Source organism: Poecilia reticulata, linkage group LG14, assembly GCF_000633615.1.
Source record: "Poecilia reticulata strain Guanapo linkage group LG14, Guppy_female_1.0+MT, whole genome shotgun sequence".
Lineage (NCBI taxonomy): Eukaryota > Metazoa > Chordata > Actinopteri > Cyprinodontiformes > Poeciliidae > Poecilia > Poecilia reticulata.
In genome coordinates, this window is record NC_024344.1 from 3,005,122 (window position 1) to 3,028,492 (window position 23,371).

Sequence of the window (23,371 nt, forward strand, 5' to 3'; positions counted from 1 at the left end):
AGATAGATAGATAGATAGATAGATAGATAGATAGATAGATAGATAGATAGATAGATAGATAGATAGATAGATAGATAGATAGATAGATAGATAGACCTCGTTTTCTTTTCTTATTAAATGTTTCTGTGTAAATACTGTAATATCTTAGTATTTTCCAGGAGCTTTACTGTATATCAACAATGCGTATATTGTGCTTTTCACAGCCCTGTCAGTCTAAACGTCTCTGAGGTTTAATCAGTCTGTATATGATGTTGAACCAGAGAGGATCAAAAACAACCAAAACTCCTAAAAAACYCAGAATAGCTTTTTGATTTAGCGTTGAAACAAAAGATGCAATCAGATGGAAACTTCAGCACCATCAGCCACTCTTTGTGTTCAGCCTTGTTTACACCACAGGAGGGCCTGTTCTGATTGAGTTAGCAGTRAATAAATGATACAAATTATACTTCTTTTTTTTTTTACTTTTTTGTTTTTTGGTGCCCTGCAGGCCATGGCGCCCTGGGCAGAAAGCCATGTCACCCACTGCACATAGATTGCCTGATTGACTGTACCTACACAGGGTTTCCCCTGCATGTACGTTTTACCAGTGATTGTAATTAGGTTAGGTGGCCTTTTCAAGTTTTTTTTTTCTTCTTTTTTACAATCACTTGACATAATCGATAAGAGAGCACATCCAATCAACGCAGCTGAGGGTCGGACAGACTGGAAAAAAAAGAGAGAAAGTGAACAAAAAGAGTGAGATGGCTAATCTGGAGGAAAATGTGGATAAATCAGCCAGAGAGACACAACGAGGCAAGTAGCCAAACAGCCTGAGAGTCAGTCATCCAGCTGCATGCCCAGCCAGTCAGCCGGCAACTCTGGCAGCGCATTACTCAGTCATGTCCACAGCGGAGACACTGGGAATTGTGGGTCCCTTTAGGGAGGTTTGCCACCGGGCGTTCTGACATCTGTATTACTTTGCCCCGATTTAAATTCAAAAAACAAACAAAGAAAAACAAAAACTCATTAGGCTGACTGAAAATCATCAAAAAGCACTGGTGCAACAATAAGTAATTACTGATTGTTTGATTTAATCACTGCCTCGCGCAAACTAATTATGAAGGTTTTAAGTGGACTGTGTGTTTTTGGGGAGGTGGTTGTTTTGTGGGTAGAGGCTGAAGATTTCTGCTTTGTGCTTTGATTACATGAATTTAATTCAACAGACGACTTCAAATAAAGCATTGATATAAACTGAAAAATATCAGACRAAGTGCCTCAAGTAATTAGATTTATTTCTGGCAAATCTTCAAGCACTCGGTAGCTGTGGTGGTATTAATTTGTAGAAGGCTGCCCACTTCAGTGCCTGTCATGAGTGGGAGTATTCAGAAAATTAAAGCAAAGCTTGTACAGTTTCAACAATGGATTTTATGTAACTGCTCTCAAGGACAAAATAGTTTCACCTAGAAYGGTCCACAAAGAAAGCATACATGAGACTTTTTATTGTACTGAAAGGAAACTCTGCTCCTTGTTCCATTAATCTGCCCCAGCTCACTTGTTTAGCTGTTTTGTTCTGTGAGATACTTTCTATTTCAGCTGGAGGGCCTCTCTTGTATAAGGCAGGGTGTAGCATGCAGAGCGTGAAATGTTCAAGGCATCGGGAAATGTATTCGTGATGAGGAGGTCAGTGGTTCTGAACCTGCGGCTGGCAGAGGGGACCTTGGTGACGGAGTGAATAAAGAGCCAACAAAACTTCTCTGGAGGAAACTCTGATGAGTCATATGAGAGCAACTTCAGCTCCTCATTCTCACTTATACCATATCCACGCTGTCTTTGTGCAGCCATCACTGCATTCTTGTTCTTTTTTTTTCCTCTTTTTCCTGAACTACCTGGTAAACAAGTTTCTAAAAAGCAACACTTTATAATGGAACAGCCCGGAAAATCTCTCGGCAGGAATGAGAACAGAAAGTGAGACAAAACGAATGTGTAGAATAGACCTTAGAGCTGGAAGGACAGAAGCCTCATGAAAATAAAAATTAAAATCCTGGGTTATATCTGAACATTTGTCTAATGCAACCGTCTAAACCTGTTTGATAGATGATCATACTAAGTATGAAGGCAAAGAGTGTGATTTTCTTCCATGGCCACAGCTGCAGGTACAGATATACCTRAGTGGCATGTTCTCTTGTGTTTGCCATTTTGAAGAGTGGTTAAAAAAAACTAAAGTATAAATAAATTAAAATATTTTTAGAACTTTATGTCAACATTAAAAAAAATCAGTTGTATATGTATTGTTGAGTGTTAATAGTTAATCTATTTGTAATTTTTAAATAATCCTAATGTTGGATTTTTTTTTTCTGTAACAGAAAGTAGCCCTTCCTTACTGTTAGGTACGGTAGAGAACCTGTAATGYTGTGGGCCGAAGGTCCTATGTTCCTTTCTAGAGAGCATGACATCATGAGATTTGTAAAATATCAGGACATTTTTAATAAAAATCCATTAGAAATTTGAAATAGGGTATTTGAGCAGCACGATGATCCAAACCAGTCTGACCAAACCTACACAGCTGCACTTACCAGGCAGACAGATCCACCTTCCTCCAGTCCCCAGACTGCTTTAAAATGTTGCAGGAAAAAGAATAAATGCTGCCTGGTGTGAATTAATGGGTCATAAAGCATTAACAACCTTAGAGGACGCGATAGTTCTAATTTAATGTAGGACATTTTCCATAGAAAATAAAAATACTCAAACTATAATCTGTATTTTTCAACAATTTTCAGTGAGATTATGCTACTATTTTGACACGTTTCGGACATCCGGTTTGAAAAGGTGAGGACTGCCTTTTCTTTTTTTCCATTCTTTGAACCCGATTGCTAAAAYAAATCACWGAGAAGAACAAAAGCGCCGTCGATGACGCCACTTCGCCTCACAGGCAGCCAAGGGTGCCTAAATTGGCTCCACTTACTCCCACATCTGTGTGTCATTTTAATGACCTCATCTTTTCAGTAGATTTCATACCCTCGATATTTCTTCATTCCATCTAAAGCCAAGGTCTTAAAGCAGACTGAATAAAGTTTTATGGCTTTTTACAGTAAGTCTCCTTATGAGCAGAAATCTTTCACAGACTAAGGYCTTCTATTTTATCTTAAAGAGCATTAAACATGTCCTGAATTTTGAAAAKACACAACCGTCTGACACTGATAACATCCAAGCCATTTTTAATCAAGTTTTCGATTTATATGATTTCCAATGTGCGGTGTGGGTTATCAGTAGTAACAGTTGGCCACCATAGGATCAATACTGCTTCCCTCTGGCTGTTTGCACTGCCATATATCTGTGGTTAAATCCCTTCAAAAAAATGTTTATCATGTATGAAAATATCTGCCAGAAGAACCACTGAACAGTATAGACAGAATGGAATCATGACAAGCTTTCAAATAAACATTTCAGTTTCAAAATTCCTGCAGAAAAGTTGCTAAATAAACCCTGAAAGTAAATTGCCTTTCTGGATACCTGGAGATTTCACGCTCCTTACTCTGATTTCAGTCTGGATAGCCCCCCCTGGGGAAATAAGTGGTGTGTCGGCAGCTATCTCCTCGCTTCAGCGGCTAGTTGTCAACTTTGTCTCTGTGAGACCGGTCAGGTTGTGCATCAGAGCTTCAGAGCAGAAAACAGCTGTCTGCTTTAGCATGAAAAGTACGACACGAGCGAAAACAGATACCAGATGTTTCCATGCACACAAAACCATTTCTACCTAAGTATAAAAACTGTTTTTAAGAGGAAAAAGCAATTCAAACTAACTTGGCTTTGAGCAGAAATAAATATTTGCTCCCTTCACCTAATTGCACGTTGTACTGATTTTAAATTGTCCAGAGCTAATAAGAGGTGGACTTGCTGTTGTGATTTGGTGCATCACAACATATGCTTGAACTGAAGGTCATAATTAATGGGTGGTGAGATTTTCCTTCAGAGTTTTAAAGTAGAGAGCAGGATTCATGATCTATTCACCTCTAAAAGCTGTTCAGGTGATGAAGAACCAAAGACTCTCACTGTTTGACTCCCAAAGCCTTAAAAATGATTCTACTGCCTCTTCCAGACTGATGCCTTCACTTTATCTTCGTCTTTTATGGCAGGATGCATTGCTTTATGAGATTATTTTGTCTACGTCATGTTGTCAAACAGGTGGTTTAAGGAATTTCATGGTTCCACAAGTCAAGCAGTAATCAGGAGTGGTTGTGGGTGAAGCTTTCTAACATACACATGACTAAACGCAAAAACAGAAAAAATGTTTTCACAGCACTGAAAAAAAAATATGCAGGCATCAAACTGGGAAATTTGATCTAAATCTATTGGCCCCTTTATGGTATATTTACAGCTCTGGAAAAATGAAGAGACCACTGCACTGAACTACACTGAGAGCCTCGAGGTTATTCCACCAATTATTAATTTCTGAACTCTTCAGGAGTTAAAACATTAGTATTGCTGTTTCAAAATGATTATGAACTTGTCTTTGCCTTGTTTAACATCTGAAAGCGCCGCATCTTTTTAATTATTTTGATAATTTCTCATTTTTTGCAAATAAATACAAAGTTTTTGCTTGGAATTTTTGCTTGGCATGTTGTCAGTACTTCATAGAATAAAAGAGCAATGTTCATTTCACTGAATCATGAAAAGTGAAATTTGAGAAACTGATCACTTTAACTGGTCTCTTACGTTTTTTCCAGAGCTGTGTATTAAAGACATATTTGTTTTTTATGATTTCTTCCAGACGCTGAAGGCGTGCAGACCTTTGACTAATATTTGCCCTTTAAACGGACAAATGTCATGGCATGTATGCAGCACAGTGTCATACACAGACTGACTTCATTTTTCTTACAGCAGTCAAACACAAATGTGTCAGCAAAACAAAATTAATGTTCTATTATTATTTTTTATTGAGTGTGTGATTCGTGTGGAGGGTTTCACACCAATAACTGGGGTAAAAAGCTAAACGGCGTCTCCTGAGGTGGATTATCATCCATGTGATTCCTCAAGAAATGTTTTGTATCCTGGGACTAAGAAGACTCTAAGACAGCTGTCGGTGTCAAACATCCCCGATAACCTCAGTTTGCTTGTGAAACAATTTGACATTTTCTCAATAACTCAGTAAAATTTGTTTTGGATGTGGTATTTATGGTTTAGGTTACTTGTATCCAACGGGTTCTGCTGCTGATTCCCGTCCACCTGCTCATCAGTTGGTTTCATCTTACTCAGTTTTAAAGCTTTTGCAGAATTGATCCAAGACGAGATGTAAAATGTCTTTACACAGAATCAACAATCAAATTACAATCCGTTTATCATCATTTACTGTAGAAATGCACAGAAATACAAGCTGCTAAGTCAATGAAATCCACAGTCTTTTTATTGGTGTATATCAGAAAATCAGATCAACATGATTTAGCTGACTTATAAGCATGCAGCTTACTCTGTATATGTAACGCCACAAAATGCTCCTGTGCCATTTTATAAGGCGTCAGTAAATCTCTGGGCTTTAACAAAAGCCTCGCATTCTTCGTTTGCTAGAATCCATAAGGAATCTGGGCCACAGTTCCTGCAGCCTGACCCAGTTTTATGTCGACTAGTAAAATTTAAATGATCCGTACAGCACCTTGCAAAAGGTATTTGCACCACTTGAAGTTTTTCATATGTTGAGATGCTACCTTGCAGGATTTTATTGAAGTTTCACGACAAACCAACTCGCAGCAGTCTGTAAATGAGAGATGAGAAGAAAGGGGAACATGGTTTTCAACATTTTATTTACAAATAAAAATCTGAATAATGAGGCATGATTTGTATTCAGCCTGTCTGAGTTAATAGTTTATATATAACCATAATCTCCTGTATTTACAGATGGACATCTTTTTGAGTATGTCTCCAACAGTTTTACACTGAGCTCTGCCCATTCTTTGCAAAACAGTTTGAATTCAGTCGTACTGCATGGGGAGCGATGTGCAGCACTAGTTTTCTGCTACACAAAGAATTTTGCATCAAGGCCAAAAAGTGCGGTTTTGGTCTCATCTGACCAGAACACTTTCTTTCTCCCTGATGGAAACCTGTAAATGGGACTTCTGATTGCTTTCTTTCGGTTGTGACTTTCTTTTTGCTACCGTTCTTTAAAGGCCAGATTTGTGGATTGTGTGACTGATCGTTATCCTGCCCAAAGTTTCTCCTACTTGAAATGTGGATTTGTGCCTCTCCTTCAGAGTTACTATGCGCCTCTTGATTCTCTGACTGTTTCCAGACGAAGCGTTTCTTTTCACATCATCTCCGCTCTGTGAGACTTTCAATAACTGACACATTGTTTTATATCCTAACCCTTCTCTGAACTTCTCCACTGCTTTCTTCCTGGCCTTTCTGTTGTGGTCTTCAAGATGTTTGTTCACTAATGTTCTCCAACAATTGTTGGTCTACTATAAAATCCGAATAAAACGCAGCGACGTTCTTTGTTGTAATGTGACAAAACTTGAAATAGTCTAAGTGGTGTGAATACTTTCCAAATGCATGCTTCAGCCAGTTTTATTCCTACATTTCCTGATGTTTATTAAACCTTTAAATATAGGAAACCGGCACAACATGGCGCTCTTACCCCATTGATATGTGCTTCACATATTCTTAAAGTGAAAAATTTATACCCCAGACAGATGAATTTTATCTCAGCCAAACTAACAAGGACCCTCCAGAGAAAATTTCTCATTCATTACTCACTATCTGTTAAAACATGTGTCTGGCAACGGAACAAATTAGATCTTGCGGCTTGCTCTATAAACATTTGAAAAGGTGGAAAGCTGTGCAGCTACATAATGGGGTTGTGAAAAATGTGTTTTTTGTTCTGATTCATCTGCCTACACAGTTACTCTTATTAAAACTCTTCTTTGTTATTAGATTTGTGTGCAGTTATTGAGTCGGAGAAAATGAATGCAGCAGTCGATGTGAATTTCAGTGGCTCTCCTTATTCCATTGATTCAGGGCTCCCCAAAGATATCAATTAATGTTTTTTTCATAGCTACTGCTTTTACTCACAGTAATTTAAAGCATTCTCCACATTCATTGGCACTTCTGGTAAAACACCATTCAAATTCATTCATATTTTATCGCTATGGGACAATCTTACTTTGAAAAAAGTGATTCCACATGGTTGGGGGATGCAGAGAAAGAGATCTTTGACCACAATATCTCGAGATCCTGCAGAATCCTTGTCCCTTTCTTATGCACTCTGTCCTCTACTTTTGTGCTTCAATGTTTTTAAGAGGCCATGGACACTAACAGTCTTCCCAGGAACTTTGAAGCAGAACTTAATGTTGCTTTTTATGAACATTTCTATGAACGAATCCTCTGTTTGATAGCAGAAACACCTCAGATGTTTGTTGCTGAAAAGCTCAATATGAATTTCTGCCTGATGAAAGCACACATCGCCCAGTAGAGTTAGCAAAACTTCTTGTGATTATGTTTGTGATTACATTTGTCAGATATAGCATAACTGTCCATATATAGATTTGGTGATCCAAACATCAACATGGTTTTGTCTTATTTAAATGGTGCATTCTCTTGATTTTTTTCTCGTTTTGAAAAGAAATGGGTCTATATGCACTTTTACATATCCGAAGGAACAAAGTATGGAGTAATATTATTTAGACACTGATCATTACAGATACACAGAATTATGAACATAATTGCATTTATTTAACAAGAATTGGATGACATTCATTTTATGTTTTTATCAAAGGATTCTTTCCATTCAGTCAATGGACAATTAAAGATAGGATTTTAAAATGTTACATTACAAAAATATTTTTGCCTCCATTTCTCTACATACTCAGACTGTTTTTTTTTTTACTGTACATTGTCTCGTTTTTATTTCTGTGTCCCTCAGACCTGATCCACTGCACCAATGAGCTGAACGTCAGCATCCCCCATCTGGCAGACACGCTGCTGGAGCGCACGACGAGCAACAGCTGGATTGTAGTTTTCAAAGCGCTCATCGCCACACACCACCTCATGATGTACGGCAGCGAGGTAAGCTAAACGTAGCGATCGAGAGAGCTCAGAACAGCAGCTTGTCTTCTCAAAGTTTAAAAAAAAAAGTTCCAGTATATGATTTTTAAACAAAAATGTATTCTTTTGTAAGCGTAAATCATAAAACAGGGTTTCCCACTGCGTATGATCAGCCTGGCGGGCCACCARGCCTTACTTGCCCCCCTCCAGACTAACCGTTGTTTGTTTTAAATAGGGTTTAAAATGAACCCTATTTCACAAGCTATTATTTCCTAATTATGATACACCTCTCAATTTTTGTAACTTCTAAAATTATTTTAACATTAAAACTTGTTGGTGGTTAACATGTTTTCTGGGGGAAATTGTGTAGAAGTCATATTTTCTTTCAAATTCAATCCCTCTCAAAAGTGTCAGCAAGTGTCTTTGCGTGCAAGACTTTTATAATGCATAACATTAAGCTTTGATGAATAGCTTCCAAACTTTTTACCCCTTTAACGTGACGCATATCCTGTTCAATTCGACTACAAAGCAAACAAAAATGTCAGAAGACAAAAAGAAAACAAGATGCAATAACCGGTTTGCATAAGTTGTGAAATTTTGTTGATGTAATTACGGCAGTTAGTAATGAACACGTCCTTCATTACTAATGCAAAGAGCAACTTTGCATTAATTCATTGTGTGCGTTAGCTGAGGCTCTTGGATGAGATCGTATCTTGTTGACCTTCCTTCAGAAAGCCTGACTTGCTGCTCTGCAGGTAGCTCTCTCTCTCTCTCTCCGTCTCTCAGAGGGACGTCTTCCTCGTGTCCGACGCGGACCGATGAAGCTTCCCGCTGACATTTCGGTGGCCGGCCTGATAAGTCGCCTCGCTTTGCTGCTCGTTCTACACGATGAACAAGAGGAAAACATCAAGCACGCTGAATGATGAGCAGCTGAGATCAGATGAGACAGAAAGCATGCGACAGGGTGGTGACTTTCTAAAAGCATGCAAACAGCAAAGCTTTTAGTGACCTGACGGTTTGGACGTTTTAAGGGCTTCTTAAACTGTCTGAGTGTGGCTTCTTTGACTGGTTTTGCAGAAACAGAAATCACTGAAGATTATGGACTAAAAATCAGACTGCTATCCTTCTTTCGTACAATGAAATTGCTTTGTATAGAAGAGATGTGATTTAGGAAAGTAGGATTAATTGTATTACTCCGGGGAGTCGAAGATGAATGGTGTGAGTGGCTAAAACTGCTGGTAGGTTAAAGGATCTTCTGTAAGAGAGAAAAATGTTCAATGAATCAGTTTTGATAGTAAAATGTTGCTGTTAACCACAAAACCTCAGATGAAAAGAAAGCAGGAAAATCATGTCTTCAACCCATATTGAAAAACTCATCAAGGTTGCTGGAACAGACTTTAATAAGTTAGTTAACTCATTTCAGTTACTTTGGACAGTTTTAAGCAGTGTTTATTTTATGAAGTTTTTCTTTTTTAAAGATGGCAAAAAGAAAAAACTGTTACTCCTTCTAATTCTTCTTTTATTGCAGCAGCATTACCATCTTCTGCAGAACATTTTGGTAAAAACATGACCTTCAGATTGAGAACATTTTAAAAAATCTTCTAAACAATTACAGGCACCACAGACATGGCCGTGGTATTCTGTAACTTACCTGCTGTAAAATTATTATTTTATATCAGAAATTGAAACCAAACCCACTGACAAAGATGATTTCAGGCATAGAAAACAAATAAAAAAAACCTCACAGCTCTGACCAAATAGTGCGTTAGCTGATTCAACATTTTAAATCTCTACACCTTTATGTGACGTGTAATTAGTTGCTATTATCTTAACTATGCAGAGCTTGTGTTATAACACAGCAGCTGGCCTGATTACTGCAGGCTTGTTGTTTCAATCCCACAGGCTGTTTATTCTTTCAACACAGAAGATGCTCATTTTTTTCTAAATCCTGGGTCACCCTGTAGATTTCACCAAACACAAATGCAGAGATAAAACAACAACATATTCCACCGATACACATACAAAGTATATATATAATAATACTAGATTAGCTTTTCCTGTCCAGCTTTAGCAGAGTTCATAGAGTGCCTATTTTTAAACCTCTAATTTCCTGTTTTTTAAACTAAACCCACACTGGATGATTTGCATGCCTTTTATGAATTATTTAAATGTTGCTGAGATAAAAAGAGGTTGCAAAGATAACCAGTGGAGGCAGTAAGACTTCATTGTCTCCATAATTTAAGATATTAGCATATTAGTCATGTGACACAGCAGACCTGAGTAAGCGCATGTTAATACAGGGTAAGTGGGTTTTTATCCAGGGTAAAAAGGCTTAGGAGGGTCACCTTTCCTGTGACACATAGAATTACCTTTTGTGTACCGATGGACGTCAGCTAATCTTCTTTAAGAGTCAAAATCAAGCAACGTGCAGCTCGCCGGTCAGAGAGCAACCTGCCCCTTTCTGGACACGGCAGATTTTTGAATAATACGTTTTCCATATAAATTCAAAAAAGATGCCACTCCCACACTGATTGCAATTTTTAACAAATTGATGCTGTGTTTTATGAAAACCTCTATTGGCTTCAAACAAGGCAAACTTATTTAATAGTTGATAAGACAAACCACAATATCCAACCACAGCATCATGTGCAGTTGGGAAAGAAATTTGGATACTTCATATTTTATATTTTTGCCTTAATAAGATGTTTTATTAATAAGATGTTTGAGATGTTTCCAGATTCTGCTCCAACTCCCAGAAGCATCTCGGTGGGATCAAGATCTGGACTTTGACTGGGTTCAGGGTTTTCATTTCTTGGTTTTTAACCAGTTCTTGGTGGTTTTACTGGAATGTTTTTGGTCATTGTTCTGTTCCGGGTCCAGTTCCGGTTTAGCTTAAACATTTTCAAAGATCTCTGCTGAATTCATGATGACTTCCTGATTGCGAGCCGACCTGGACTTTCTGCAGCCAGACATCCCAAAACGTGACTCTTCTACCTGTGGGCTTCTTTTATTCCTCCAGTAATTTATTAGGTTTATGTTAGACATCTCCACTGTTCTTGTGATCAGATAGTTCAAATTTAGACTCATCTGTCCAAAGAATATAACTCCTGAACTCCTGGTCTTCATCGCTCTCTGAGTTGATCTGGTCTGGAAACATGGGCTCTATGTAACCGTGCAGTGGCTGCTGCAGGCTTCATGGATACATGTTTGGGGTTTTGGTAACTCCCTGTAGCATCTTGCAGCCTGCTTTCACGGTAAACTTTCTCGGTTGGCCAGAACTGGGCATATTGGCAGTTCATGGCCAATTCTGGGGCTTGCAGATGTCAAATATTCTCTTCATGTGTGCTACATGTGTATCATTTTAATTGTGGGAATGCCCTGATTTATTCCTCACCAGAATTTTTTATTTATTTATTTATTTAAATATTACTAAAGTGTTGTTTTTTTTCTTTTACTTTTTGAAAATTGATATGAAAGATATCAATTTTATCCTTCAGGAATATATTACAAACATATTCACATTGTTTGAATTCAACTAAACTAAACTAAAACTTGCACAGAGATGCTTCTTTCATGACAACCACGTCTGCTCATGCGTCCCAGTGGACATACCTCTCTACTGCCAGGCAGCGGGACGACATAAATCACTAACTTTGTCCTCTTTTGTTTTGTCTGTTTTTCCTCCATCAGAGATTGATGCAGTACCTTGCCTCCAGAAACACGCTCTTCAACCTCAACAACTTTCTAGATAAGGCTGCACTACAAGGTGATTTAATGCCATTTGACTGTTTGTAGACTCAGCAGTGCTGTATGTCTGACAAAACAGCTTTCTGTCGGACTCTCCCTGGCTCTGTTTCACCATCAATACGCCAGTATTCAGAGGCGATTTCAAAAGATCTGGGGCTGAAAAAGGAGCTCTTTGTTTGATACAGGAAGGTGCTGAATTTAGCTGAAAGCTGAAACAATGCCCAATGTGTGATTACATAGTCAGAAGCTAAAAMAGAAAGTGAATAAGTCTAAAGCAGAAAAAAGCAAGAGCTGGTTTTACAGGTGAAGTAGAAGACGGTGCAAAAATGAAAATAAGAAGGTATTATGGGACGTCAATAAGATGTAATCTGTCTCTAATGCTTTTCTCTCCAGGATACAACATGTCAACCTTCATCAGACGTTACAGCCGATACCTGAATGAAAAATCCATGTCTTATAGACTAGCCGCAGTGGACTTYACCAAGATGAAAAGAGGGTACGCCTCCTGCACAAACAAGCTGATGGCGCACGCAGCTTTCTCTTTTGTTCACCATTTCTGTGTGTGTGTGTGTGTGTGTGTGTGTGTGTGTGTGTGTGTGTGTGTGCGCGTGTGTGTGCGTGTGTGTGTGTTTCAGGGCTGAGGGTGTAATGCGCACCATGAACACAGAGAAGCTGATCAAGACTTTGCCCATCATACAGAACCAGCTGGACGCACTGCTAGATTTTCAGGTTTGTGAACTGCGGCTCGTGGAAACATCCCCAGCCCTTCATCTTTTTCACATCCTGTCGCATTAAAATCATAAGCCTGAAGTGTAATTTGCATTTGTATTCAACCTCTCTGAGTGTGAATACTTTGATTTTCCTTCCTCCTGTTCTACAGCCAAACTCCAACGAACTGACCAATGGCGTGATCAACACAGCGTTCATGCTGCTGTTCAAGGACTCCATACGGTTGTTTGCTGCTTACAACGAGGGAGTCATCAACATGTTGGGTAAGTCAACAACACAATGAAACACACAATTCATTTAGTTTGACAAGATTCTTCTTAGCCAATCGATTTATTTGCAACTTTCATCTAAAATTCAATTCAAACCTTTGATTAAGAGCGTTATTATACAACATTTTGCATATACGTTGTAAACAACTCCCATTTCCTCTCCACTTTTTCCCCCCAAAAAATAGCTATTATTTATTTTGTGACATTAAAAGTAGTTATTTTTATCACTGATGCCAACCCTGTAATTTACACCCCCAGCTTATCTTAGTTCCTTAATCCTTTTTTTTTCCAACTAGTAGTTCAATATTATATAAGTCCATAAGATCATACATACTTTTTCAGCTAATATTTGAAAAAGTATATATGATCCCTATATATAATTTTAAAGAATGAGATTGTAGCTTTTTTCCTCTTGTATTAAACTAAAGTTAAACAATAAAAATAATCCTAAAACCACACTTTGAAAGTTCTCTGTTATGTTTYCTCAATTTGGCCATTCTTGTTAGTTATCGTCACCATGTGTTTTGAATATTTTATGGCATTTATTTGGCTTTCAGAGTGATTTATTTGAATTTTATGGCAGACCAGCAAAAAGTAGTGCAGAATTATAAAGTGGAAAGAAACAGATACATGGTTCTCTAAATGTTGCAGAGAAAAATCTGAAAAGTGTGTCCTACATTTCCATTGAGCCCCTTTGACTTTGACAGCACAAATCAAGGACATTCAAATCCCTACCATGATAATAATGATYATCACTGRTGTTTTAGATGAGCAACATTTTCGATCTCTAGATGTTGAAAACTAGTGGGTGTGATTGTAGCTACAGGTGGTTCTACAAAGTATCGACTCAGAGCACAACACGTCTTTTCAGATCTTCATTTGTGCAAAAAGCTGAAAACCATGAGCCATTTTCAATTCACTTCACAATTATATAGCCCACTGTCTGAAAACGTAAACCCAATAAAATATGAAGTGTTGCTTGATAAAACATGAAAGGTTCTGTACTGTGTCTATAACCGGGCGGTGATGGCTGCCTTCTTCTTTTTTTGTGTGTGTGTGTTTTTTTTTTTTGTCTGTCTGACAGAGAAATACTTTGACATGAAGAAGAATCAGTGCAAAGAGGCGTTGGAGATCTACAAAAACTTCCTGAACAGGATGACAAAACTGTCCGAGTTCCTCAAAGTGGCTGAGGTACCGTTTGTTTATGCTGCTCTGTGCTAACCTGGAGACGATGGGAACATCGGTTTGGAGCAAACCTCAGCAGCCCCTCTCATCTGGATTTCTATAAATCCACCAAATGTGCTTTTTTGTTTTGTTTTGTTTTGTTTTACATCTTCTCCCATGACAAAACTTAAAAAATTAAATTGTCCAGAAAACACAGCATAAAACTGTTGAGATTTGTTCCAGACTTCTGTCACCCCCAAGAGTCTGATCTGCGGTCAATATTTACTCAAACGGACCGCAGATCAGCGTCTTAGGGGCTTCTCTCTTACTCAATTCTCAAATCTCTTTCTGCATCTAGATATTCTCCTGTTTCTCACAGTCTCCCTTGCCCTGAACTGGGRATTGGGTGTCACCAAGACAGACATTAATGGTTGAGTCTTAGTCCCTCAGAGGGCCACTCATGTACAGCTTTCCAACTGAGGGACCCCTTGTGTGCTGCCTGCTCACATGCCTGCACTGCATGCMCAAGCAAGCTCTTTTCTATCACTATCTCTGTCCCTTATTCCTCCTCCTAGTAAAAAAAAATAAAAAATATCTTTTGTATTTGATGGCTGTTATCCAGTGAGCAGCTTGTGCCAGACTTCACAGTGAATATAAATAGTTTTATCCTCTGCAGACTGCGTAGCACTTCGCCATGCGTCATCTTCAAAGGCTTTCTCACTGCTTGATTTCGTTCCCATTTGGAAGAAGGTTTGGGGTGCAGCCGCTTGATCCAAAGAAAAAAAGAGAGAAAGAAAGAAGGAATATAAAAAAAAAGCAAACTAACGTTGACTTTAAGGACCCATTCATTTTATCTGTCTAACAAAATGTGTTTGTCTGTTTTGTGTGTCATCCGTGTCCCTCCCYCTTTCCTTCTGTTCAAAGTCAACATTAGTTGAGTGTCTTCCTTTTTGGATGTTTTGACCTGTTGTCCTCCCTCTCTCTCCGCTCCRCCTGTTCAGTCAGTCGATGTGCTCCGCATTCATTTCCAACCAGTCTCCAGATTTCAGTGTGTGTGCGTGCTCATGTATGTACTCTGTATATGTACAGTTTATGTATATATAGGTGTTTGTGTGTGTGTGTGCACGTGCCCTCCTCCCTTCCTCCTCCGTTGTCTTTTGTTTGTTTTCTTTTCCAGCCACTGCATGAAGTAATGAATGCTTGGGTTTGATTCTTCTTTCTCCCTCCTCCTCCTCCTCTTCCTCCTTCACGTGCCTCTTCCCTTTTCTTTTTCCAACTCTATGGTCTGTTGGGTTTTGTTTTTGGTTTATTTCTTGTTTCAGTACGACATTTGGTTTATTTTCATTTTGCCTCCCTCCTCCCTCCCCTCCCCCTTCCCTTTTTTGTGACACAGCGAGTTGGGATAGATCAGGGCGACAGCCCCGATCTCACACAGGTCAGTCTACATCTCATCTCARTCAGTCAATCAACCAGCCAGTCAACTAGTTTATAAATCCGTCCAGTGAGTCTCATAATGCTTCATTCTTTAAGCTCCCGTTCCCTACTCACCCTACAGACCTCCCCACACTGCAGCTGCCCCGTCTTCTTCCTCTCTTCTTCACTCTCCTTGAATCCTTTGCTTTGCCTCTCTTTCAGTTTGAGTCTAGAATAGAGAGGAGACAATAAACATAAACCTGCAGTAGCTTTGAAGCAATATTTTATTTCTGCAACTGTTACCTGAGGGATTTCATGTTTTTTTATTTTTTCTTATCTGAATCATTTCAGAACAAATTTTGCTCAGAGGTAAGATTTTTGTAAAAGAATTTAAGCAGCGGGGTAATGACATTTTTTAGCGTGTGAAGATTTAGTTTAGATGGTTATGACAGGATCATACAGTGCCTTGCAGAAGCATTAACACYTTAACATTTTGTCACGTTATAACAAACTTTTGTCCATTTTATTTTGATTCTATGTGGCAGACCAACACAAAGCACATAATTGTGAAGTGACAGGAAAAGGAAACATCCGAAAACTGCGCCCCTCTTCCACTGATGCTACAAAAGACATCTAGTGCAGCTGCAGTTTTAATTAAAACAAATCAGATATTCTGCAAAAGCCTCAGAGGTTTGTTAGATAACTTTGGGTAAGAATCAGAATCAGGTCAGACTGAAGGTTGTGGAGAAGTTTAATGCAGATAGTTTATTTTAAAGTCAATATTCTGAGCTCTAAGCATCTTGCAGCAATGAAAGAAGCTGTGCAGGTTTCCACAACCCATGTGGAGGAAATGTGTGCAAAMAAGCTTAACCATAAWACATAAAACATGCATTTCTTCAGCAGGGACATGGAAGTTGTTCAGGGTTTCTGGGAACATTGGTGGGATASTATACAGGAAAATCCAGTTTGAGGTTCAAAAAGACTTGAGATTAAAGCAGGACAGCAAAACATAGAGACAGAGCTGCAGTGTAATTAATTATGTTCATTTTTGGTCCAGTCAACAGACAAGAATGTGAAGCAAGACTTTAAATTTGATKCTCATAGACAAAGTCGCATTTTCCAGATTTKTATTTGTAGAAAACACATTGAATCCTGCGTTCGTCTGCCACATAAAATACCAAAGAAAAGAGGTTGGAGTTTGTGGCTTCAACACCACAAAACATGAAAAAGTTCAAGCAGCAGGAATACTTTGCAAGGCATTGTAGAGTTTGTCACTTTTTTTTTCATTAGTCTTTTCAATGTAAAATTCAAGRCCTCTCTATTTATTAAAGGCTTATTATGCAAACAGGGTAACTGAACTGTGAACACGAGCTTTGTCCCAATGAGAGCACAGCTCAGAACATTTTGTTCACAAAAATATTTAKGTCCCTTTTCCTTAGCTGTGGGGAGAGCAGCGAATGGTTTTTAATTAATTAGGTTTCTGCAAATATGACTTGGATAGGTGTACATAATGCCATCATAAGTACTGCATAACATCCTGAAGGACTCCAACGCAGCAGCTTCTTTTCAGTGGACRCATATTTGGTTGTTTACATTTTGACAAAATCAAGTAAAAAAAAAAMYKRAAARGGKTTWWTWAAAAAMMAAAAAAAACTTGTAGTGCTTATGAAGACCTTATATGCCCTTATTCAACAACATAGTGGACCGTGCCTTTTACTGAGCTGTAGTTATGTCTGTTTTGTTTTTAAACTTTTAGCATATTCTAGATTTCTCTGACAAAGGATATGCAGAAATGGCATTTTACTCTCTTTCCCCCTTTGAAATAAGTATATGAGAAGACTTTTCTTTGCCTGTTGTGTCTGCGCTGTTTCTGTGATGCTGAAATGTAAAGCTCTGCGTGAGAACTATGGTATCACATGTGGTCCAAATAAACTCATTCATCATTTTATTTGCTTTCCAGTTAAGAGTGCTGGCCAGCTGCTCAATGTGCATACCTGGTTTTTCATCAGAYCTTTACATTTGATGGAGTTAACTGTCTTGGTTTCCAGAAATTTACTTTCTTCTGATTATTTGACTAATTGACTAAAGTCTCCAAAACAAATGAATCATGCATTGACAGGGCTTTGAGCCCAGAAATGGAGTCCATGAGTTAACTCTTTTGGGTGGTGATTTTCCGCGTGGGTGTAAGTGTGTCTGTGTGTGTGTGGGGGTGTGCGTGCGTGTGTGTGTGTGTGTGTGTGTGCTTTCGAGGGCATATGTGGACTGCTGGCCTCTGCATGGGCTCATTAGATGGTTCAGAGACGAGTCCGTTGAGTTTCTTCTCTGAAGCCGTTCAGCGACGACGCTCTGCTCTGTCCCGATTTTGTCAGTCCTGCTGCGGACTTGCTTGCATGATCCAACAGCTAATGTGTGCATGCCGGTCAACCAAACCTGATGAAACCAAATGCAAAAGCAGAACAAACACGCTGTCGTAGAGTAGCACATGAATCTGAGGTCGGTGTTTAATTTCGCTGCTGCTTTTTATGTGTATGAGAGATACAATTGAGGAGATGGGGTGGTGAAAGAGAGCTTTTTACCCCACTTTGTCTTCCTGGCTGTGATTCTAATGTTTTCTCCTTAACTGCATATACCCCTCCCTCCCTCGCCCTTCTCAGGCTCCCAGCTCCCTCCTGGAGGCTTTGGAGCAGCATCTCGCTTCTCTGGAGGGCAGGAAGCTCAAAGACCTGTCTACTGCCAGCAGGTATGATCAAATGGGGAATAAAACAAGTCAGGTCTCCTACACCAGCCACTTTGTCTTACTTTAAATCTATCTTTGATGCTGCTACTGCTCTGYTAAACCTACTAYCTCCRCTATTTGCTTGGTCTGTTGGTCTGCAACTAGAAATGSTGCAATCAACAGGATTTCAAACAAGKGCAGTGACTGTACTTGTTTCAAAATCAACAACTGARCAAGAGCAAACTGATCTAGTTGGAAATCTATATCCAAACATAATCAGTTTTAATGTTTTATTAATTTAGAAAAGGAAMAYTTGATGGAATTTATTAAAGATTTTCTGATTTTTTTATAGGAAAAACAGCTTTCACAATCAACCTGGCTCTATGTGAGAAAACTTAACTCCTTTAGGTTAAGTTGGAAATTTATTGGGATTCACCAAGTTCAGTTCAGTTAGATTGGAATCACCCAGATTCAATCATTTCTTTTGTGTTCATCTCTTCTGTCTGACAACATGAAGCAGTGGTGAACTTCACTGGCGTTCCCTTTAAAGTTTAACATTAAAGTTTAAAGACTTTGCTGAATTTAGGACTGCATTTAAGTCTAAAACTCATAAAATCACTGGCAGATTTAGATTTAAAATGATTGTCATTTGACCAAGAAGTTTGGTTATGTGATGAAATTAGACAAMGTTAACAAAACAACATCAAATGAGTATCAATTTTGAAAAAGAAAAAAAAAATCAAACATTAATTCATTTGTTTTATTTGCTGTGGCATTTCAACAGGTTATCTTTGGGGACAAACTCAAACTCTTTGCTTTTAGAAGACTTTATTACCATTGCCATAATATTTAGCTCTCGCTGCAAATATTCAATCAGATTCTATTCATAGACTACAAAATGCTAATATTACTACCAATCATAAGAATCTATCTATTGGTCTGATTAAAATATGTCTTAAGATGAATTTTTTTTTATCTTAACTGTTTAGAGCACAAAACAATCTAATCAGAACAGACAGAAACACAGTTAGCTTAAATTAAACTTTAAAGCAGTTTAATTCAGTTTTCAATTCAGGAGAATCAAGCAAAATATGAATATATTAGRGCTGCACAGTGGCGCAGTTGGTAGAGCTGTTGCCTTGCAGCAAGAAGGTTCTGGGTTCAATTCCCAGCCCYGGTCTTTCTGCATGGAGTTAGCATGTTCTGRGTTTTCTCCAGGTACTCTGGTTTCCTCCCACAGTCCAAAAACATGACTGTCAGGTTAATTGGCCTGTCTAAATTGCCCCTAGGTGTGTGTGTGCATGGTTGTGTGTCTCTGTGTTGCCCTGTGACAGAATGGCGACCTGTCCAGGGTGACCCCACCTCTCACCCAGAACATTAGCTGGAGATCGGCACCAGCAACCCTCCTGACCCCACTAAGGGACAAGGGTGTCAAGAAAATGGATGGATGGATGAATATATTACTAATTTTCCAATTAACCAGATTTACAGTTATTGTTTTATACGGTATGAATGAATTAATGTAGGGATATGAGAATATTAGCACTTCCTTTCATTCCTTTTCTGTACAGGTCTAGTGATTTTTATGTGGTAATATTTATGTATTTTGAAATGTTTTCATCTCAGTACATTTTATTCTGTTTGTGCTTCACTACTTCAATGTATGATTTAGTCATGTTTGGGAAAATGCATTTTAAATAACGTCTAACGCAATAAATTAAAATGGCATTGATCTGGCCCAACGAGACATCGTCACTGTTGTTGTTCATTCAGCCTGCAGGAAATATGTTAATTATTTACATCTCAAATATGTATCACCAGACTTAATTCTCTCTGCAGAACGTGAGGAGTTGAGCCACACGCCTCCACAGCTCTTCCACCTAATCTTACTGAACCCAATCCATTCTGGAGGAAAAGCTCTGAATTGCACACCCTGTGCAAAGATTTGTCTGTATTAGTGATTGATAATGGCTGATACCACTAATGTCTGATGGCAATCTATTACACTCATCAATGGTTTTTGAGCCATTTGAGATAATCAGCAGCTGATGCAGTGAAATAACYGCTGATGCCGCTTTTCACAGTGGTATTGCAAATTTATTGGCCTCGTCAACTGGCTGACGCATTCATCTGTCCTTTAATTGCATTTATTGTTAACATAATTGCACTTGGCTGCAAAAATTTTGTGGTCTTTAGCAGATAGAAGGAAAGTTACAAAATTAGTTYTGTGTGAGTCTTGGTAAAAGATCAAGGCAACATGAAGCGATTAAGCATGGCTTCTTTTTAAACAAGGAGGGTAAATAATGTATCTCACTACCAGATCCAGCACCTTGTCCAGCACAGTGTCGTCTCTCTCCAGCGCCAGTATCTCTCTCAGCCGCATGGATGACAAGACAGAGGACAACCGGCTGCAGCAGCACAAGGTGAGACCTTGACAGTCCACCTTAAATGCACATTTTGATGACACCTTTCTGCAGCTAAAATGAGTGAAAACGATGCMTGATTACAGCACAATGAGATTGTGTGCATAGATTTTGTTGGTGTTTTAGGAAAAAAATCCTCCTAAAATGTGAGTGAACTGTGAAGAAATCCATACGTCAAGTCTCTTTGTGCTCCACAGTGTTGTTGGAGTTGAATAGGCTTGTGCATTAATTCTGCAGTGCAATGAAATAAACTGCCTGTCTGGCCGCCAGCCYGTGACATAAAGAGGTGCACAGTGAATAGAAAGAAAGGGAGAGTGTAAATAAGGCAGTTTTGCAGCACWTTCTTTCTTCAAATAAAACCATGAGGTCATAATTTTTCAAGTGATAAATMTTAATATTTTAACAAGCAGGACACAAATAAAAAAAAAAAAACATGCATAATTTTCTGCTGCTTTCCATGCAGGACGACGGTCACAAAGTGATCGACATTCAGACGCCCACTGTTTCACCCAGCGCCCAGTCGGTGGGCAGTGCCAACAGCAGCGGCGGGGCCACGGATATCTTCTCAAACTCTCCCAGTGTACCCATCAATAACCAGTGAGTCCAACTTCATCTTGCCCTCTTACCATAATTCAGACTGCCCAGCCTCCGTTGTAAATTACATTAAAAGCCTGAGATGTAAATCTTCCCTTTTCTTTGTTTTTAGTGTGCCAAACCTGACCAGTGAGCTGTTCACCCTGCAGCCCAGCTTCACCCCCATCCAGACCACACACACTGTGCCCAACAACAACAATGCCTGGGGAGGTAGGACCGCACAAACAGCCAAACTCTTACAAACATGTAGCAGAGAATGCTGTTGAAGGCAGAGTAAAGAACACAAGACCTATAAATATTGAAATAAGAAGAAACACTTTCTGTTCTTCAGAGCAGATCAACTACRCTGCTCAAAAAAATAAAGGGAACACTTTAACATTTAAGTGAACACTGAAGTGTTCCCTTTATTTTTTTGAGCAGTATATTTTAAAACACACTTTTGGGCAACTGAAAATCCTTTTAGCCTTGCCTCTCTTAAAATCAGATTTGAATACMATTTATGGATGATGTGACTTCTGGATCTACAATGTGCAATGAAGCATTGTTAAATGTCTGTTTGCATGTCTCAGAGCAWAAATTTGATATATTGCCAGAATTTTAGTGTTCCAAACTATAGTTTTAGTCACAAGCAGTCATTTATTTCTCACTAATGTGAATTTCAGTCAGACTGGTTCCATCAAAGCACTTTTCTCCACCTCCATTAGATGCCCGTTTGTTAGGTCTCCAYCCTGCTGCTCCCAGACATTTATATCCTTCTACTCACTTGATGAATMACATAACAATGTTTATTTTATTAACCAAAATTCAAGCTAGCCACTTTGCTTTCCTTACTTTTCTTTTAGGCAGACATTGTGTTATGTTTGCTTTCTCATTYGTTATYGTTCTGCAAACCTTTGGTTGCATTCTCACCTGCTCTGCTCTTGTTTTTGCACTTTTAGACTATTTTAAAACATATTTCTTGATTTTGGTCTTGATAGTTTACATGTAGCTAATATGAGCCACAAGCCTGAACACAAATGAACATGCAACATTGTAAAATTGTGCCTTTTAGTTTCCCATTTGCTTAAAGATCAACAATAACCAGATATACAGGGAACCTAACTGACATTAGCCTCATGCTTTGTATTCTTTTGCTCTCTTTTTCATTTTTTTGACGTCAGGAGACCTGCTAAAGCCGTCCCCACCAACTCAGATTCACAGTCCTGGAGCTCCGCTGCACTCTGGTAAAATGTTGCCCAATGATTTGGACGCTTCATTAGCAAACTTGGTTGGAAGTAAGTAAAATCAGTCATTGCTGCTACCATGTTTTCTTCTCTAGTTGCTCCTCTTCAGAGATGTAATTTGTGTTTCTTCTCTTAGACCTACAGTTTGGAGGCACACCGGCTAAAAAGTGAGTGAGCTAACCTGTAACCAAAAGGTTTTCAGTACATCTCAATGATTAGAGAATCATTATATAAATGTTTATTTCTGTAACTAACTTCTCAAAGTAAAATTCAAATTTGATTAATTTGCAGAGTACCATATTTCAAGTTTGTTTCTTTCACTTTTACTGATTATTGCTTACAGCTAGTGAAAACCTAATATATTTCTTTATATAAGAAAAAATATTTTTTTTAATACAACAATTTGGGCCTACAGATTTTTGAGTCCATGCAGTGCACAGTAAGTACCATCACTTATTTTCTCCTTTTGTATGAATTACTGCATCAGTGCGGTGTAACATGGAGAGAATCAGCCTGTGGCTCAGTTTTTTGACTAAAGCCCTTCAGCTCTTCTGCATTGTTGGCTCATTGCTGCATTTAGGGCACCAATGATGGAGGCCATAATATAACATGAAGTCTATTACTGGATGGGTTTGCATTAACTGTAACCCATAGTCATCAAAATCATCTTAAATAAATATTTGAAACATACTTAATRAATCTATATGATATCTGAGTTTGACTTTTTTAATTGATTAAYTTTCCAATGACATTGTGATGTTTTGAAATTAATTGTTTGCATGTAAATTGCTGTTCTGTGTGTGTTTCTGCATCAGGCCCGAGTTCCAGTGGAGCCAGCTGGTGGAGAAGAAACCCACCGGAGGGAGCGGCTGGCAGTCAAAGACGATGTGCACCAACACCAACTGGACTCACGCGACCCATCCCATGGCGCCTGCACCCATGCCCGTCCCTCAGATGGTAACCAGAGCTTCGTTCACTTTCGCTCATTGTTCTCAAATTTCACCTTGGTGATTTTATCTGAAGATGCTCAGCAAGACAGAACTAGTCAGGCAGTAATTATGTGTTGGTTTCGTTACCATCAATTTC

The 23,371-nt window shown here is 38.7% G+C and overlaps 1 protein-coding gene across 4 annotated transcripts in view; it reads left to right on the forward strand.

Annotated features, from left to right (window-relative positions):
- Positions 1 to 23,371, forward strand: part of LOC103475391 (phosphatidylinositol-binding clathrin assembly protein-like) — a 29,683-nt gene that overhangs the window by 2,935 nt on the left and 3,377 nt on the right. The window contains exons 2-16 of one of the 4 annotated variants that reach the window (XM_008426976.2): positions 7,886 to 8,028; positions 11,698 to 11,773; positions 12,148 to 12,250; positions 12,390 to 12,483; positions 12,635 to 12,746; positions 13,837 to 13,943; positions 15,310 to 15,351; positions 17,984 to 18,069; positions 20,405 to 20,468; positions 20,932 to 21,065; positions 21,175 to 21,272; positions 22,223 to 22,336; positions 22,422 to 22,452; positions 22,701 to 22,724; positions 23,101 to 23,242. In XM_008426976.2, coding sequence (XP_008425198.1) covers positions 7,886 to 8,028; positions 11,698 to 11,773; positions 12,148 to 12,250; positions 12,390 to 12,483; positions 12,635 to 12,746; positions 13,837 to 13,943; positions 15,310 to 15,351; positions 17,984 to 18,069; positions 20,405 to 20,468; positions 20,932 to 21,065; positions 21,175 to 21,272; positions 22,223 to 22,336; positions 22,422 to 22,452; positions 22,701 to 22,724; positions 23,101 to 23,242 — 1,370 coding nt within the window. Of the gene's footprint in view, positions 1 to 7,885; positions 8,029 to 11,697; positions 11,774 to 12,147; positions 12,251 to 12,389; positions 12,484 to 12,634; positions 12,747 to 13,836; positions 13,944 to 15,309; positions 15,352 to 17,983; positions 18,070 to 20,365; positions 20,469 to 20,931; positions 21,066 to 21,174; positions 21,273 to 22,222; positions 22,337 to 22,421; positions 22,453 to 22,700; positions 22,725 to 23,100; positions 23,243 to 23,371 lie in introns of all 4 variants that reach the window. The other 3 variants (XM_008426974.2, XM_008426975.2, XM_008426977.2) reach the window with 3 other exon arrangements.